Source organism: Apodemus sylvaticus, chromosome 14, assembly GCF_947179515.1.
Source record: "Apodemus sylvaticus chromosome 14, mApoSyl1.1, whole genome shotgun sequence".
NCBI classification, from domain to species: Eukaryota; Metazoa; Chordata; class Mammalia; order Rodentia; family Muridae; genus Apodemus; species Apodemus sylvaticus.
The window spans coordinates 56,877,300-56,894,815 of record NC_067485.1 but is presented as its reverse complement, the minus strand read 5'-3'; the positions used below and the strand labels follow the sequence as shown (position 1 = coordinate 56,894,815).

At 45.9% G+C, this 17,516-nt stretch overlaps 1 protein-coding gene across 8 annotated transcripts in view; it reads left to right on the top strand.

Moving 5' to 3' along the window:
• Positions 1 to 17,516, top strand: part of Svil (supervillin) — a 184,626-nt gene that overhangs the window by 104,351 nt on the left and 62,759 nt on the right. For all 8 annotated transcript variants that reach the window (XM_052157226.1, XM_052157227.1, XM_052157230.1 and 5 more), the window contains exons 2-6: positions 5,626 to 5,683; positions 8,060 to 8,151; positions 14,288 to 14,345; positions 14,464 to 14,615; positions 16,592 to 17,201. In XM_052157226.1, coding sequence (XP_052013186.1) covers positions 14,338 to 14,345; positions 14,464 to 14,615; positions 16,592 to 17,201 — 770 coding nt within the window. In that variant the 5' untranslated portion in view covers positions 5,626 to 5,683; positions 8,060 to 8,151; positions 14,288 to 14,337. The remainder of the gene's footprint in view (positions 1 to 5,625; positions 5,684 to 8,059; positions 8,152 to 14,287; positions 14,346 to 14,463; positions 14,616 to 16,591; positions 17,202 to 17,516) is intronic.

Sequence of the window (17,516 nt, the reverse complement as noted above, 5' to 3'; positions counted from 1 at the left end):
TGTTGAGGGGTGGGGGTGGGGAGAAACCTTTTCTACCTCTCTTGGTGACCGAGATGGTGTCAGCACTCTTGCTGCATGAGAGTTCTTCCTCAGTGAAGCCCCTGCATGTCTCACTTACAGTGTTTTATATTCTGCCCAGTAAATGCTGGGACTTTATTGGCCAAGTGCTATTTCAGATCCCTTATACATTCGTGCTCCACACAAGTTACATTTGTTCGTAGCACTGCTCCCTGGACCCTCTGGACACACCTGAGCTATCACCTCCTCTTCCTGGGCCTCTTTCTTCTCTGACTCTGCATTTGACTCTTGTAGGAACTTACGATATATGGAACCATGCAGTATGGATTCACCCATGTAGCTTGTGTCAGAATACCATTCCTTTCGAAGGCTGGATAATGCGCCTTTGTGTGCATGTTTCAGTATTCATTTAATGTCTTAACCCATCTGTTCATGCCGTGACACTGGCAGTCATGCCTCCTGGGGCCTTGTACACTCCGGGCAGGGTGAGCTGCACCCTCATCCCCAGGCACCTTTTAAACATGAACCTCCTGAGGCTCCTCTTCTCTTACTCTGGAAATCCCTTGTCTGTTTGCTGAAGGGCCTGAACTTTTCTTCCCACCAATCATTAATAAGAGACCCTAATTCAACTTGGAATCTATATAATTCATTTTCATGACAACTGTTAACACTTTTTGTTTGAAGTTTTATTTCAAAGACACTAATAACTCTTTAAGAAGATTTCAGTAAGCTTTTGCCTCAAAAAAGGTATTCTGCTATATCAGAAGTTTGTCATGGTTTTCTTTCAACACATCTGATAAAGAGGTAGCTGTGAGTGGTAATATATCTTATTGTTGAAAATATTTCTGCCCTTTCATCCCTGCACGCACAACCTGCTTTAAATTACCTTACGTCATGATGGAAGGTAAAATTTTATTTGCAGCTTGTGTGAAATATTACTACGGAACAGAATCCACAGAGCACTTCCGGAAGCACACAGTGAGGAAGTTGGACTAGAATTTGGAATGCATGAAGAACTCAACTGTGATAGCAGGGAAATGAGGGAGCCTATGCGGGCTCCCACTGGTGGGACTCCCCCAAGTTAGGCCTTTCTACCTCAGATTAAGCACGTAATAAAGAGGGAAGTCTCTTTGGTCTGCCCATGTCTTCACTCACTGTGGTGACTTCCCAGGAAATGTCCCCACACTCTCTATCCATCCGAGCGCTCTTGTCTATAGATGGGGTCCTAGGCCTGCCTATCATAGCATAGAGCCTCCCTGGAAGGCTTTAGGAGGGCACGGTAGGTCCAGGAGGCAAACACCAAGGACAGAAGTGAGGGCATGACAGATGCACAGCTTCACCTCATCACAGAGTGGCATCCACAAGCAGGTAGTCGCTACTCTCCTTCCTGCTTGGGCTTGTTCCATTTCCTTCTCCACAAGAGAGACCTCCTCAAGGACAGCTGTTTCTCGAATTACAGGGGCTGCTATAGTCAGAGCTACAGTAGTGTGCTGAGCTGCCCTTTGTCATATGTCACAGCAAGTGTCCTTGCCATCTCCCATCTCCCATGTCCCCAGTCACTTGTGGATGCTTCTAGTGACAGGAAATGGAGGTTTCTTTGATCTCATTTGGTTCCCTACAGATAGAATACTTAGTAGTAGATTAAATTCTATACCCATTGGTTCTTAAAGAACTTCCTTCCTTCCTTCTTCCTCCCTCCCTCCTTCCCTCCCTTCTTCCTTTCCTCTCCCCTCTTCCCTCCCTCCCTCCTTCCCTCTCTCCCTCCTTCCTTCCTTCCTTCCTTCCTTCCTTCCTTCCTTCCTTCCTTCCTTCCTTCCTTCCTTCCAGGAATCTGTCTGCTTTGTATAGGGGCTAATAGGTGAAGCCAACAATTCTAGTAATTCTTCCAGTTTTGTTCCGAGGTATCATTTCCTACCCTCTGCAGAGTTCATGTGCCTCCCATCCCCTGGCCAGAGTCAGCTGTATCCACAGCCTTACACGGTTCCCCCACGGGCTTTATTTTCTAAGCTTTTGTTTTTAATAGTCTTGTCTTCTACATTTCTTCTTGGGCTCACAAGAGGTAACTGAACATGTAGAGAAATCATCACAAGGTCCCTGACCATGGGTATTCTATGGTAGCACATACTGTCTTAGTTCCTCATGTCACTGGGGTAACATACCTGACAGAAGCAACTTAAAGGAGGGGGGATTTATATTGGATCACAGCTTAAGGACATACAGTTCATCTTGTCAGGCAAGCACAGTGGCTTGTGTATCTGAGGCTCCTCACATCTCGGTGGACTCTGCCAGTCACACCTCCTTCCTTAAGCATTCTATAACCTCCCCAAAGAGTGCCACCAATTGTCATCCAAGTGCTCCTATGCATTAGAGTGTAGAGTACATTTTAATATCAAAGAGTAGGACACTCGTCTGTCCGTCCTTCCCTCCATTCGTCCATCCACTGCTGGGTTCTTTATTTTCAGCAGGAGTGTATTTGTATCTAAGCTGATCAGGTTTGATGGTAGGTTCTTAAGTATCTTTCTTTCTTTTTATTTTATTTTCTATATTCTTTGTTTACATTTTAAATGATTTTCCCTTTCCCGGTTCCTCCCTCCCTGTAAGTCCCATAAGCCCTCTTCCCTCTGCCTGGTCTCCAATCAAACACCTCCTTCTTCTCTGTCCTGGCAATCCCCTACAATGCTGCATCAAGCCTTTCCAGGACCAGGGTCCTCTCCTTCCTTCTTCTTGGGAATATTTGATATGCAAATTATGTCTTGGGTATTCAGAGCTTCTAGGCTAATATCCACTTATAAGTGACTGCATTCCATGTGTGTTCTTTTGTGATTGGGTTAGGATGATATTTTCCAGTTCCAACCATTTGCCTAAGAACTTCATGAATTCATTGTTTTTAATTGCTGAGTAGTATTCTATTGTTGTTTCATATGGTCATTCTGCAGATATTTACTGCTGACCTACTGTGTGCCACATAGATACAAATAAATGTTCAGGAACAAAGATTCAAAGGCAGACAAACTCAGGGTCCCTTCTACTACATAGGGTAAGGACGGACAATGATGGCCTTGACCTGCCTTCCATTGATGTCATGGCGCCATCTTTACCAATTATCTTCTGAAGGCAGGCTACTCCCTGTAAGTTTCTCTAATGTCCCTTTGTAGGGAGGAAATAACCCAATTCTAATTATTGTCCATTCTTCCTCCAAACTCATTATCCAGAATTGAGCCCACCAGTCGCAAGCTGCTTCTGGAAGCAGGGCAGGCAGCAGCTGATTGCTAAAGCACAATGGCTTCTGTTTCAAATTAAAATGTTTGACTCTCCTGGTAATATCTGCCTTTTCTTCTCCACAGTTTTACTCATATGTTGCTTGTAAATCTTAACTCTTAAGTATGGATTTTTGGCTCCCGGTTAAGTGAAAGATTTTATTTAGCTCAGCCAAAGCCAGGCGTGGGAAAGCCTGGGAACACTTAGGCACCTCGCCGCAACCCATCGCCTCTGTGGGGTTCGCTCCTCTGGGGCTGTTTGTTTTTCGGGAAAGTGGGAGAACTCTTCTCGACATTGGCATGATTGTTAGGTCTCAGCCTTGTCTTCCTGGGCAAAGCATTCTCTGATACCCTGTGGCCCGGCCGTGGCATACTCCTCAATGCCCCTCACCGGAGTGCCGCCTGCAGCAGCGTCGCCCGTCTAATTTCTGCTTGTACTCTGATGAAGCGCTGGATTTGTTGTAGTCTTTTGCTTGGTGTTCACCCTGAGCTCAAAGCCAAGAGCACGCCTGGTCGCTCACACTAGCCCCGCACTCTGGAAATTTGCAACCCAGTTTTGCTTAGAGGGACTCAAAGCCATTGCTGGTTGGGAATTAGCTGTCAGATCAGGCTGGTAGTACCCAGCCTTCTGTGTGCAGCCATGCTCAGAAGCCCAGGGCTTTCCAGCTGCCTGGGAGCCTGCAGATTTTCTGAGAAACAAGGTAAGACGGGGAGGTGGGGGATATGGAACCTACATTTCATTTCTGCATCCATTTTCTAATATCTTTGCTGTGGAATCCAGTATTCTCCAGCATCTGTCTAGTCCTGCAGCTGTCTGAAAGGATGCTTTAACTGTCACAGTTCCTGACTACAGCATGTGATTGCTGGAAATCTCTTGTTATCCTTCTATTGCTAAGCCACGAAAGCTTTTATATGACAAATGTTGATAATTAAATTCCAAAATTTGGATCAAATTCCAAATATGCCAAGTTGTACCTAAAATATTGTCTGAAAGTACCTGTCTTATTTATGAACTTATATCCGCAGACAGTGGTGGGTGAGCCTCTTTTTCTTAACTCTTCGTGTGGTATGAGACAGTTTGGAGAGAACATTGCCTCTTCTGTGGCTTCCTTCCCAGCCCAGAGAAAGACCACCATTTCCCATCCGCTTGCTGGAGTGCTTGTAGTTAGTGCGTGACAGAACAAAAGTGAGGGGCCTGGGTATTCAAATGCCTATGTGAGACCCGGTCATTATATACCCAGAATATTTCACAGCACAAGTACTCTGTTGGGACCAGAACAAATTCAAGCACTTCCTTTTATAACATTTGATCACCCTTTGATCATAATTGTCTTTCTTCAGATTGTTCTGACAGGATGCTTGTGGGCTTGGAATATAAGCCTGGATGTCTAATTGACTTTATATACTTCATTTCCAATGCCCCCCTGCTGGCCATAACTTCCAGTTTTTAGGACTTGATGGATAAAGAAATGTTAGCATCTGCTATAGCCTGTACGCCCCCCCACCCCCTTGGGCTCTGATTCTAACTAGTAAATCATAAAAGCACTTCCTTGGGGGAAGGAGTTTCTGTCTCGAGTCTGCTTGTGTTTGGTCACTGTGCCTAAAGCTGCAAAGCGGATTGCTGGCCGTGAGACCTGTTATAAATCCTGTCTCTGCCTGGTTTTCATTAACACATTCACCCTGGGTGTGTGACTTTCCTGTATGGAATTGTTACCAGCTGTCTTTACATCATATATCCTATCTTCAAATTAAATGAGTCTGCCCAGTGGTATGGCTCAGTTCAGTGACTCAAGTTCAATTCCAAGGACACATATGGTAGAAGGAGGGAACTGGCTCCTGCAGGATGCCCTCCGACCTCCACACTAGTGCCTTGGCACAAGCACACCCGCACACCATGCACATGTGTTGTCTAGGTTTTAACAAAACAGAAGAGTCACAGCCGAGGTACCCCTTGCTCTTCAGTACTGCTCCTACCCCCCCCCCTTCTCTACAGGAATCACAAACCCACCAGGCAGACTACAGCATCATCTCTTGTTGTCTTGACCCAACTTGTTTAATTACGCCCCCCCCCCCCGGTATATAGTGGTTATTTGGTATTTAATTGCTTCAAGTTATTCTTTTTGCCATAACAATTGAAATCGCTTTGAAGGATGTCAGATATTTGTTTAACCCATGAGCTGTGTCTGGGCCCCTTGAAAAGAGACAGCTTGGTGTGCAAGATTTCTGCATGGAGTTTCCTAGAAGTTGTCAGTTTTGTTATTTGGTTAAAAATGTCTGTTTTTTTTCCCCATTGGAACGTCCTAAGCCACTGCGTGACTATTTTAACATTATGTTATTTTTTTCCCCTTAGATTTCAACAAGAAGAACTTAGGATTCCTGGGATTCCCACATCAAAGAAAAGCCACAAGGTAATGTGGCTGTGTTCAAAGGCTTGTCCATTTTGGAAATGTGTGGTGGTTTTTATGGTGATCCCTTAAATGCCTTCTTCCCTTTTTCAGCCTGGAATAGAACTCAGGGCTTCACACATGCTAGGCAAATGCTTCCCAATGAGCCATATATGCAGTCCTCAGGCTCTTAGCTTTCTATTCCATTGAGTTTGCTTGGCAGTATGTTTTTCCTGAAGGAAATATATATGTGTATATATATATATATATATATGTGTATATATATGTGTGTATATATATACATATATGTATATATACATATGCATACATGTATGCATGCATATGTGTATACACACACACATACACACACATGAACTGATATGAACTGGCAGCATGACTCAATGGTACAGTTCCTAGGAACCTGTGCAAAGTACCAGGTTCAGTTCCCAAGTATGTGCATATGTGTGTGTGTGTGTGTATGAGAGAGAGAGAGAGAGAGAGAGAGAGAGAGAGAGAGAGAGAGAGAGACTGAACAGTATTCTCAGGCAATATCGATTCTTCAATACTCCACACTGTTTCTGGGAACCCTTGAGAAACAGAACGTGTGCTTGTGACATTTGTAACTGATTGCCATCTTAGCAGTTGCTACTGCTCTGGTTCCCTCTCATCTTCCTCTAAGATTTGGAATCTGCCCCTAGGGAGCCTTTTTTTGGGGGGGAGAGCTTAGTCTTGCCCCTCCTGTCATTTCCTCCCCACACCCTTCTTCCTTCCTTCCTTCTCTGACTGTCTGTTTTACTCACCTGTCCTTGTGAGTTCTTCTCCAGTCTAACCACCTCTCTTTCAACTGAGCCTGCAGTTTTCTTCGCTTCAGGCATTGTGGGTGTTAATCTAATTTACCTACTGTCACACATTGCTAATAGAAGACAATGCAAACGTGAAAGACTGTGACATACCAGTCAGCTGCATAGGGCCCTCTGCTGCAGGCCACTGCCCCCACACAGTCAGACAGTCCTAGGTACAGGGTCATCCCCAGTGCACTTGGGGATGGGCCTCCACCTGTACATCACTGTGCGAGGAGGAGTCCTCTTGCCAGCTTCCTGTGCCAGCCTCCTTGCCCCTCAGATGCTCTTGTCCCTAAAGTATTGTGACTCTGGCATTTCACTACAAAGGACTTGGTTCCTTCACATTGGTATAACGAGTTATCTGACTGCATTTGAAATTGGAGAGTGGATCTTATAAACATACCGTGCAGGAAATCTCTGGTATATTCTATGCACATCTAAGTATAAAGTGAATTAGATAGCAGTTAACAAAAGTACAGATGTGTTATTTGGCTCATGTCTCTGGCCCGTCATTAATGGCACCTTGGGCTCATTCCGTAACCTTTCCCTAGCGGATTATCTAAACGACAATGAAGCTAATAAGTAAGGAAAAGAAAGATAAGGACAAGGAGAGAGGGAGGGATTACTTATTCTAGGATAAGGATAGTATAAATTGGAAGCCAAACAATTTGGTGACCTTGGCTGAATGGGACACCAAACTTCAGAAACCTGGGCTGTTATTTCATGTGACCTGACCATAGTAACCTACCTGGCAGGGCACCAAGTGTAAAAGGTATCGTTGGCTTAGGGTCTCTGTGCACACAAGACATGCAGCAGCGGAGAAAGCCCAAATCACAAGGCAGAGGGTTTTTACCTTCTAATTTTACCTTTTGGTGATTAGCAAGAATCCAGTCCTAGTGGCAATATTCACAGCACAGCAACAACTGCAAATCGGTCAGGCCAGTCACCATGCATTTAGATAACCTCCAAATTGTGTGTACATGGAGTCCTAAGGAGAGAGTGGGGTTTGTAGCTAGGGTTTGGGTCAGCATATGTGACGGGACACAGCCCACTCCTCCATCCTCTATTTCGCCCTCTTGCATGCTTGACAGGGCTTGCTGGGTAGTTCTTCCCCATTGGCCCACTCCGATGTGTGGTGGCTTGAAGGCACGCATAATACCAATATGATTTAACACCAGAACAAGCACCCAGCCTGCCTCCACAAGTTGCTGGTCTTCTGAGGCAGAGACTGAAGGCTAGGTGGTTTAGCCTAACATTTCCGGCTCTTCTGGCATCAAGAGGGTGTTGCCTGTCTGAATAAAGGAAGACAGTTCACAGGTTCAGTGGTGTTTTCTCTACCACACACACCAAGCTGCTGCTCATGCAGTGTAATTACATAGTCGAACACGTATACACAAATTATCATATTAAAAGAAATGTAAATAAATGGGGGGAAGTTACCAGTATGAAACACACGCTTACCTGTGATGGCTGCCCGGATTTTCTGCTTAGTGCTTTCTTTTGCTCAGTATTCAGTCTCCATCTGAATTTCATACGGCATTAATGGGATATCTTTCAGCTTTCAGAAAGAGTTTTCCTTTGACGATAAAGAAGAACCTGCCAACCACAGGAGAGGCCTTGATGCCAAGCGCTTAGCCGCGCTCCCTAAAGGTAAGAGCTTCTCAGGTGTCTCGGCAGGGCCTGAGCACGCTCCTCCCTGGCGCTTTTGTCTGTGGTCACCTCCATGTCTCTTTGTTCCCCCTCCAAGCACTAGATTCAGTTTAGGGGCCTTTCCTGAATTTTGCAAATCCCCCCGCCCCCCCCCACCCCCACCCCCCACCCCCGTCTGTTATTCGTCCTTCCAGCTGCTGCAGGAGGCTGAATGAAGAGGAGAGAGCCCAGAGGCCATAGTCTCTCTTCGTCTTTGACCATCCTAAGGGGGCTGGGGATGTAGGTCAGTTGGGGGCTGGGGATGTAGGTCAGTTGGTAGAAGGCTTGTCTGGTGTGCAGATACCTGGCTTCACCCCAGCGACACAGAAACCAGGTGTGGTGGCTCAAGCCTATAAATCCCAGGGTTTGTGAGGAGGGCCAGGAGGGGAAACATCAAACTGTGCCTCACGAAATAAAATCTTTCAAGGATCTAGAGAGATGTCTGGGCAGGGGTTGAGAGCACCTGTCCTGGCAGAGGGCCTGGGACTGGACCCCAGAACCCATGTGGTGGCTCACACCGGCTTTAACTCCCGTTCCTGGGGATCTAGCGCCCTCTTCTGACCTCTGCGGGGCACTCAGCATCACTGTAGTGCACATACGTGCATACAGGCAAAACAGTCACAGGCTTAAAAAAGAAAGAGGAAGAACATAAAGGTTGGGTGGGTAGGGAAGGGGGTGTGGGAAAGGTTGGAGGAGGGGAACCATGATCAGATTGTATGATATGAAAAAAATTAATGAAAAATGTGAAATAGAATTAAGATAATTTTTAAAGAAATATTCAAATTACCTTTCTCTGAAGCTAACTGTTCTTCTAAGTTTGTCTTCCTTTGCGCCCCTCCCCCAACCAGGGCTGCTTCTTTTTTTTTCTCTGCTTCCTCCCCATATAGAGGATTTATGCTCAATAGTTCATAGTCTCTCTCTCTCTCTCTCTCTCTCTCTCTCTCTCTCTCTCTCTCTCTCTCTCCCTCCCTTCCTCTCTCTCTCCCTCCCTCCCTCCCCCTTCCTCTCTCTCTCTCTCTCCCTCCCTCACTCTCTCTCTCTCTCTCTCTGTCTCTCTGTCTCTCTCTCTCTCTCACACACACACACACACACACACACACTTGAAACAGGGTCTTACCATGTAGCCCTGGCTGCACATTAACCCCCAAAGATCCACCTGCCTTTGCCTCCCAAGTACTGTGACTGAACACATCACAAGTCTGGCTTTCCTGTAATGCAACACAGAGCTGGTGGACACAGTACCTCCGTCGTCTTTTGAATTATATAAGATATTTTATTATTATTTGTTTGCATACATTATAGAGTATATGTTTGCATACATCTGTGAGTACATTCCAGAGAGCGACTCCGTGTATGGGAATTGTTTCTTTCCTGTCACCATGTGGGTCCCCACTAAGCCTTCTGAGCAGCCTCAACAGTCACCTTTTTTGAGATGTTTGTTCCACCAGCGACAGGAGCACACTAAGCAGGCTGCCTGCGTGTGTCCAAAACCGGCTCCCTTCGCTTCTGCCTCCAGCAGGATGTAAACATTGCCTGGTCATTATTTTCCCCAACAGTAACAGTCGCGTGAGGAATGATCACTAGGATCCAAAATGCCAGCATCTCGACAGAGCAGTGGGGGGAGCCCTTCCTTTAGAGAAGGCTGGGTGAGGGAAGGACAGGGTTTTGTTTGTTTGTCTTTTGTTTGTTTGGTTTGTTTCTGCTCAAAGGGGGAAAAGTTGAAGAAAAATTAGATCAGAAGACATTTTCTTTTAATAGAAACCAAATCCAGTTTCAAAGGCATGCACCGACAACCTGGAATGTACCCCAGGGAGCTAAACAGATGATCTGCCCAGACAACCTCCTGAGGATGAGCCCTTGAAAGGCTCCAGGGATTGGACGTTGAGGCAAACCTAGGCACGGGCATGCTTCAGGGTTTCTGTACATATACAGCTGTCAGGTGAAATGCAGGCTTTGTCACGCGCTGCGCAGAGGAGCAGAGTACAGAATTAAAGGCTGTAGATGTCATTGGACGAAAGACCACAAGCATAGCACTCCCCAGTATGGAGTGAATGTGCCCCAAGATTTCAGGGGGTGTCTGAAACTGGGACAGTGCTCACACTGTGTGCCATGTCCTTTGCTGTTGTGTATGTATGATCACATTTAATTTATAGGTTAGGCACCACAAGGGATGGTCAGTGTGCCTCACCGAGAGAGCCATGGAATATGGAGCATAAACAGGCTACATTTTTGAGAACCCAGCTGAGTTCCAGAGTCTGACACTGTAGAAAGCAGGCTGTCTGTCATGGGGAAATGGTCTGCTCGCCCTGGGTGCTAAGCTGTGTTGCGGGGGTGGGGGTGGGCAGGACCATGCTCTAGTGGATTTGCGCCCAGATGTCTGTATTGTTGGGCATGTGATGAAAAGCTGTTAGGAGTCATCGTAGAGGACACAGACACCCACTTGCATCCAAGACAAAGCTGTGTTTAACTTCTAGGATTATGATCGAAACTAAGTGTAAAGGGGAAGAGTTTGGTTCCATCGAGGCTGACAAGAACTGTCTGGAACAGGTCTATATTGCTAGGGTCTTCCCTCCCTCTTCTGTCTTCTCCGCCCAGTTCCTCAGGATGACTACCTCAGGGAGCAAATGAGGTCAAAAGATGGATGTGCTGCTGGTTCCTAAAAATTCATACTGTAATTTCAACAAAATAAAAAAGCAGAGGCATATTGGCCAGTACCAAAATTTAATACAGTTGGTTATGAAAAATAAGTAGTTTCTCCAGGTCGACATGGTATTTGTATGTGCTGATCAGATTCGTGGTTCAAAATTCACCAGGCTTTAGCTCTCTATACAGCACCCCAAAATGTTCCCAAGCCTCACCTCAGCCCCAGGCTTCTTCACAACTTAGTTTTGATGTCCTTGATTTGGGGCAGGTGTGTGGGGAAGGACTACTCTCAGAGGGTCTGTCAACATCCTGTCTGTCAGCTCTTCTCTTTGCAGTATAATGTTGACAAATGGGCTTTGTTTCTGTGCCACTTGCTGCTGGGTTGTCCTGGGCCCCAGACAAGCAAGTGCTGAATAGCTTGTGTCTCAGAGTCATTTCCTTTCAGTGACAAAGGGTCACATGACCTCATTCACTAGTGAGAGGTTTCTGTTTCTGTGAAGCTGAACGCTAAGATGGTCATTTTTCTTTCTCTCTTGGACTCACTGTGACATGTATCAACAAGACAAGGGAATAAAAGTCTTTACTATAAAAGGGCCATTGAGATGCTAGGCCGCTGCCACCAAACCTGGCAACCCAGAACCTACAAGGTGGGAAGAGAGAACTGACCCCCAAAACTCTCCTCTGAACCCTTACACAGATGCCATGGCACACACGAACCTGCAAACACACACATACATACACATATACACACCCCCACACACACTCACACAAATGTAATATATTTTTAAAATAAAATAAGTTTTTGGCTTATTGTAATATTAAATTTCTCATTTTAGAGTTAAATAGAAGTACATTGTTGTCTCTAACACTGTTATTAAAATGTAGTGCAGGCCACCACACAGCTCACTCATATAAAGAATATGCTTCATTGACTCCTGACGCGTTTACCAACCACAGTCAGTACTAAAGTGTTTTCCTTCTGAAAGGAACCTCATACCCTTGGGGCATCATTCTTTCCTGAGATTTCTTGGGGTTCACTCCTCAGCTGCCTGTCTTTGTATTGACTGGAAGTCAAACCAATGTTGAGAGCACCTCTAGCAGGTCAGGCCTGTTCTTTCCAGCTGTCATGTGACAGGAAGGAATGAGGTTTGGCAGTACCCTACCACCGATGTTTGCTTCTTTCCAAGGAAGACTACTTGAGTTGGAAGGCCAAGGCCAATACTGTCTTTACCAGAATTCCTTAGTCTCTCAGAAGCGGTTGAAGAGCTAACCATATTTCCCAAGAAAAACACTTGACAGACAAAATTACCCTGAATACTGGTGTTAATATTCTTACAATGAATGTTTAACATATAGACACATGAATGTGAGAGCCCCACTCTCCGGTTTCCTTGAAGGCCTTACCTGAAAACTCAACCACAAAGCTTTGCCAGAAATGGCAGAAGACTCGGGGAGGCAGAAGGACCACTCAGAATTGCTCAAGAAAGCCATGGCAGCAGCTGGAAAATGGATAGCTTAGTTTCATCAAAATCTCAATGTTTTGAAAAAAATAGATTTCCTTCTCCACCTATGGTCACTAACATCTGCACTATATGTTGACGACTACTACATGCAACCCCTACAATTCAGGAGCTTCAGCTATAGCACAGCATTCTGTCAATTGTGTTTTGGATATTGACTCTAACTTTGGGAAACATTTTGATAGTGTGTTTGTAAGGAATTCAAAGTGAAGAATCTTAGGATAAGTAGGTATGCTGCAGCTTATTAAGCGGTCTGAGAGTACAATTAAAGTTCCCAGGAAGCGAAAGAGAGCTAAGCTGAAACAGGATACTGTTAGCATGTCTCGGAGGGGGCCTTCGAGACTTCTGATATCACACAAAAACCATTTAAAGAATTTAAAGACTTAGGGTTAGGTTAGGATTATTTTTACCTACATGTATGTATGTATACTATGTGGGTGCCTAATTTTCTTTTTCATGTGTGACATGAGTGATTTTTCTGCATGTATGTATGGGCACCATACCTGCAGAAGTCAGAAGAGAGGATCAGAGCTCCAGGAAGTGGAGTCACTGAAGGCTGTGAGCCTCCGTGTGGGTGCTGGGAAGAGAGCCCGAGTCCTCTACAGGGCCCCCAGTGCTCTTAATTGCTGAGCTATATCTCTATCCCCATCAGCAAACGTCTTAAGGCAGATGCCACTTAAAAATACACACTAGGCACACTTCAGTCTCTAAGCATAAAGGCCATTGTGAGACGCACATTATCCCTATGCAGTTTTGACTTGTTAGAATGTCCACTTTAAAAGCAGCGATGGAAATTTAAGTGCTCACTTTGGGCTAGCTCACTTTTATTAGCTCAGTGACAGAGACTTTGACCAACATGCAGGAGGCTATGCTAATTGCTATAGCAGAGCAATAACAATTACTAATTAGTTATATGCCATGTCTTAATTGCCCCTTGATTATATTTCTCCTATGAGTCAGCCTATCAAAATGTTAACCCTAAACTATCATTTCTCTCCTTGCATATTAGCCTCTCCCCGTCCGGATAACTCTTCCATCTTCCCATAGCTCCTCCCTTGTCCTGATAGCTCTGCCTTGTGACTGGGTAGCCCCTCCTTTTTCTGCTAACTCCATGCCTCCAGGTGATTTTGAGAATTGATGTAGCAAAGACAGGAAGAGGTTATAAGCCATCCTCTGCCAACTTTGGCCATCCCTGCAAAGAAGCTCTTTCTTGTCATGTTGGTCTGCCCCGTCGTCAGTGTCCTGCTAGAACCCTCAGCCACGCAGAGCTCTTTTCTTGGTTCTTAGTGGTTCTAGAAGAATCACATCATCCTCCTAGATTATAGTGTAGAAGCAGATGTTACCACTTCCTTCCAGGGAAGCCTTTGCTGAGGCTTGGGATTTGCTTTCCACTGTAGTTAAAGGAAAGCAGTTATGTACCGACCGATGCTTACAGATGAAATGACAGGCTGACGTAGGAGTGAGTGGGACCGATGCTTACAGATGAAATGACAGGCTGACGTAGGAGTGAGTGGCTGTGTGTGCAAGCCAGGAGCTTGCAGATGGCCCTAGGGGGTTCACAGCATATACTTTGCAAATGCTTTTCAAGTTAAAAAAACTTCCATACATCAGTAAACATAACAAAAATTTAAAATAGATGCTGGGATTTCTCACAAGAAAAACAAACATAAAAACCAGCTTACTAAAGAGGTCTTGCAAATAAAAGTAAGCCTTGCAGTTTCGGCCTGTCTGCGTTTACTCCTTAGCAGGGTGGGGTGGGTGCTGCGTGCACACATGACCTGTTTAGTGTCTCCCTTCCTACCTGAAAACAAACGAGGGATCTGAGAACCAGCATTTGAGTCCTGTCTGGTGCGTGGCTGGAGCCAGTGCAATGCACACCTAACCACTAACCACCACAACGTTTTGTTTTTCTTTTCTTTTCTGCTCTGTTGTAGTTGCAGAATTAAGAAAAATCTTTGAACCAAAGAGGAAAGACTTTTTGGAAATGAAAAGGTAAAGTATTTTGTGGCGCGCCACTGGTGGGTAGAGACGTTCATTGTGGCAGCGTGGAGTCTGTCTCTTGGCCTAGGTTTTTCACTCTCACTGTGCTTTCCTTTGCTCTACTGTGCAGAAAAGAAAGAATTGCTAGGCGCTTAGAAGGAATAGAAAATGACCCCCAGCCCATCCTGCTGCAGAGCTGCACAGGGCTAGTGACTCATCGGCTGCTGGAAGAAGACACACCCAGATACATGCGGGCCACGGACCCTTCGAGCCCTCACACTGGTGAGTGTCTGACCGTGCCAGGCAGGGCCCTTGTCAGGTCAGAACATTACGTTTATGATCCTGCAGTTCTGGAGAAGGGGACAACTGATATCCAGTTAGAAATACCAACCAAAGCAGCTAACGGAAGGAAACGCTGATCTTGGCTCACAGTTTGGGGGACACAGTCCATCATGACACTGAAGGCATGATGTTGGGGTGGGGAGGGAGAGGAAGCTGGTCACGTGCACCCACAGTCGGGGGTCAGGAAAGATGCTGTTGCTGCTCCCTGGCTTTCTTCTTTCCCACTCTTTTATTCAGTCTGGGATTCCAGCCCCTTTGGAGGTCCCACTTACACCAGAGTAAATTTTTTCTTCTCAGTTAAACCTCTCTGGAAATGACTCTAAATCTAGTCACGTCGATGAGGAATATTAACCACCCCATCCAACAATAGGGCATTGTGGGTATATACAGTTCTTAAGTATTCGGGCCTTCAGACCTTTCTAGACAGGGACCTACCAGAGGCAGGCATGGTGTCCATCTCTCCACACTCTCATCCTGCACCACAGAATCTGCTGTCAACGATTGTTTGCAAGCTGACTGTGTGTCACTGCAGTCATTGCTCTCAGGATTCGTGCAACAGAGGCCTTCTATTGTCATGTGTGTAGATGTATTGCATATTCATTTTCAACGTGCTCTGTGTGACTTGGCTTTTCCTTGGGCATGCCTAGTCATGGACACTTGTTACCTGACCTGACCTCAGAGGCGACAGTGGACTCGCTCAGGGCTGAGCTCCCCAGCTCTGTCCCAGGCTCAGGCTCTGAGGTGCTCCCTTTAACAATTGCTCACCAGTTTCCTCTTCAGAGGGAGTTCACCATCTCACAGCATGATGCTACAGTTTGCTGGCATTTATGACTTTTGATAAAGAACTACACGAAGGGGCTGGAGAGATGGCTCAGTGGTTAAGAGCACTGACTGCTCTTCTGAAGGTCCTGAGTTCAAACCCCAGCAACCACATGGTGGCTCACAACCATCCATAATGAGATCTGACGCCCTCTTCTGGTGTGTCTGAGGGCAGTGACAGTGTACTTACATATAATAAATAAATAAATCTTAAAAAAAAAAAAGAACCACACGAAGAGACAAGAATAGATGAAACTACCAGAAGCAAACCCCTGTGTGTTCATAAGGTCTTCATCCATGCAACATATAACTTAACCATCAGATATAGTGAACAAATTAAGGCTTGTTTTTTAGACCTCAGGCATGTAGCCCAGGCTGGCTTAAACTCACTGTCCTCTTGCTTTGGCCATGTACTGGTGCTAAAGGGATGCACAACCAAGAAAGAATTATTGACACTAGGAGTTAAGCAAGTCAAGAGACGAGGAAAGGATGGGTTCCTCTTTCCGTCTCATCCCAACCTCAAAAGTAAATTCTGGTTAATCTTGTTATGATCCAAAAGAAGTCTTTGGAAACTTATAAACATAGGCATATTTCATTCAAGTGGACTTAAAAGAAACAGATGAAGAAATCTCCAAACGTAGAACAAGCCAGTATTTCTTAGAGCAGTGTAGAAATTGATTTCACAGCCTAGCAAGTGACTTAAGGGTCTCGAATGTTTTCAGATAATTAAACATTTTTGATGTGTGTGCATGTGTGTGTGTGGGAACCTGGGCAAGGCCACATCTATAAGAATAATTACCATGTTGAACACCGTGAAACCACAGCCCAGCTCTTTAAATCACACAAGTTCCCGTCGCCTGCTGTCTTTCTAGAAGAATCTGAACTTGCCCTTTGGCCTCGTGTGAAATAGTAGACTCAAAAACAAAACATGAAAATAAAGCGGAAGCTGTGCAGAGGGCCCTGGGAGTGTGTGGGGGGCAGATGCAGCCTCCTGAATGGGGCCTTCAGGCTGGACTGCTCAGCAGTGTGGCAGACTCTGCATTTGTGCACACGACTGTACTTGACCTACTATGTTTTATCTTGTGGTCTTCTTGCAGGGCGATCCAATGAAGAGGAAGACACTCCTGAGTCCTCCCTAGAAAAGCAAACTCCTTCTAAATACTGCACCGAAACCTCGAGCATCCATAGTTTGGGCTCCGTGGACACCCACAATCTGGAGTCCAAAGCGGAAAGGATCGCAAGATACAAAGCAGAGAGGAGGCGGCAGCTGGCAGAAAAGTATGGGCTGACCCTGGACCCCGAGGCCGACTCTGAATACTCGTCTCGATATGCCAAGTCTCGGAAGGACCCAGATGTGCCTGAGAGGCGAGGAAAAAGTGACAAGCAAGAAGAACAGAGCGTGGATGCCAGTTCCAGGCACTCCAGGACAGAGTCAGGGCCCAGGACCAGCTTGGTGCTGTCCCAGGACTGTACCCCGTTGGGAAGCAACATGTCTGACCAGGAGCTGCTGCTTAATGTGGAGAACCAGAGAAGAGTCCAAGGTCCCCCACTAGGAGAAGACGGGTCCTCTGCCTCCTTTTCTGAGCGAAGAACCTCTTTCTCTGAAGTGCCCAGGTCTCCAAAGCAGATACCCAGCTCACCGCTGCAACAGCCAGCCTCCCCAAGCCACCCCGGTGACCCACCAATGCCCACAGAGGCCCGAGCCAGGTAAGCATTGAACCTTTGTTCTTCCTTGGTGATCACAGATGTCCCTAGGTCTCCTCACTGCAGAGATGCTTTGTGGTCTCTGTAGTATCCAGACAGATTCTGTAAGAGCTAGAAGCGGTCCCTACTTCCTCTGCCTTCCCCTGCTCTGTCCGTGCCTTCTTTTCAACTGAGCATGGGGACATTGACACAGAACCCCTCATGCCGGACTCTTGTTGTGTTTCTAATTCAACACGAGATGGGGGGGGCACTCTCTGTTAATGGGGCAGAGTCTAAGTGATAAAAACATTTTAGTGAGGCCTTGCTGCATAAATATGT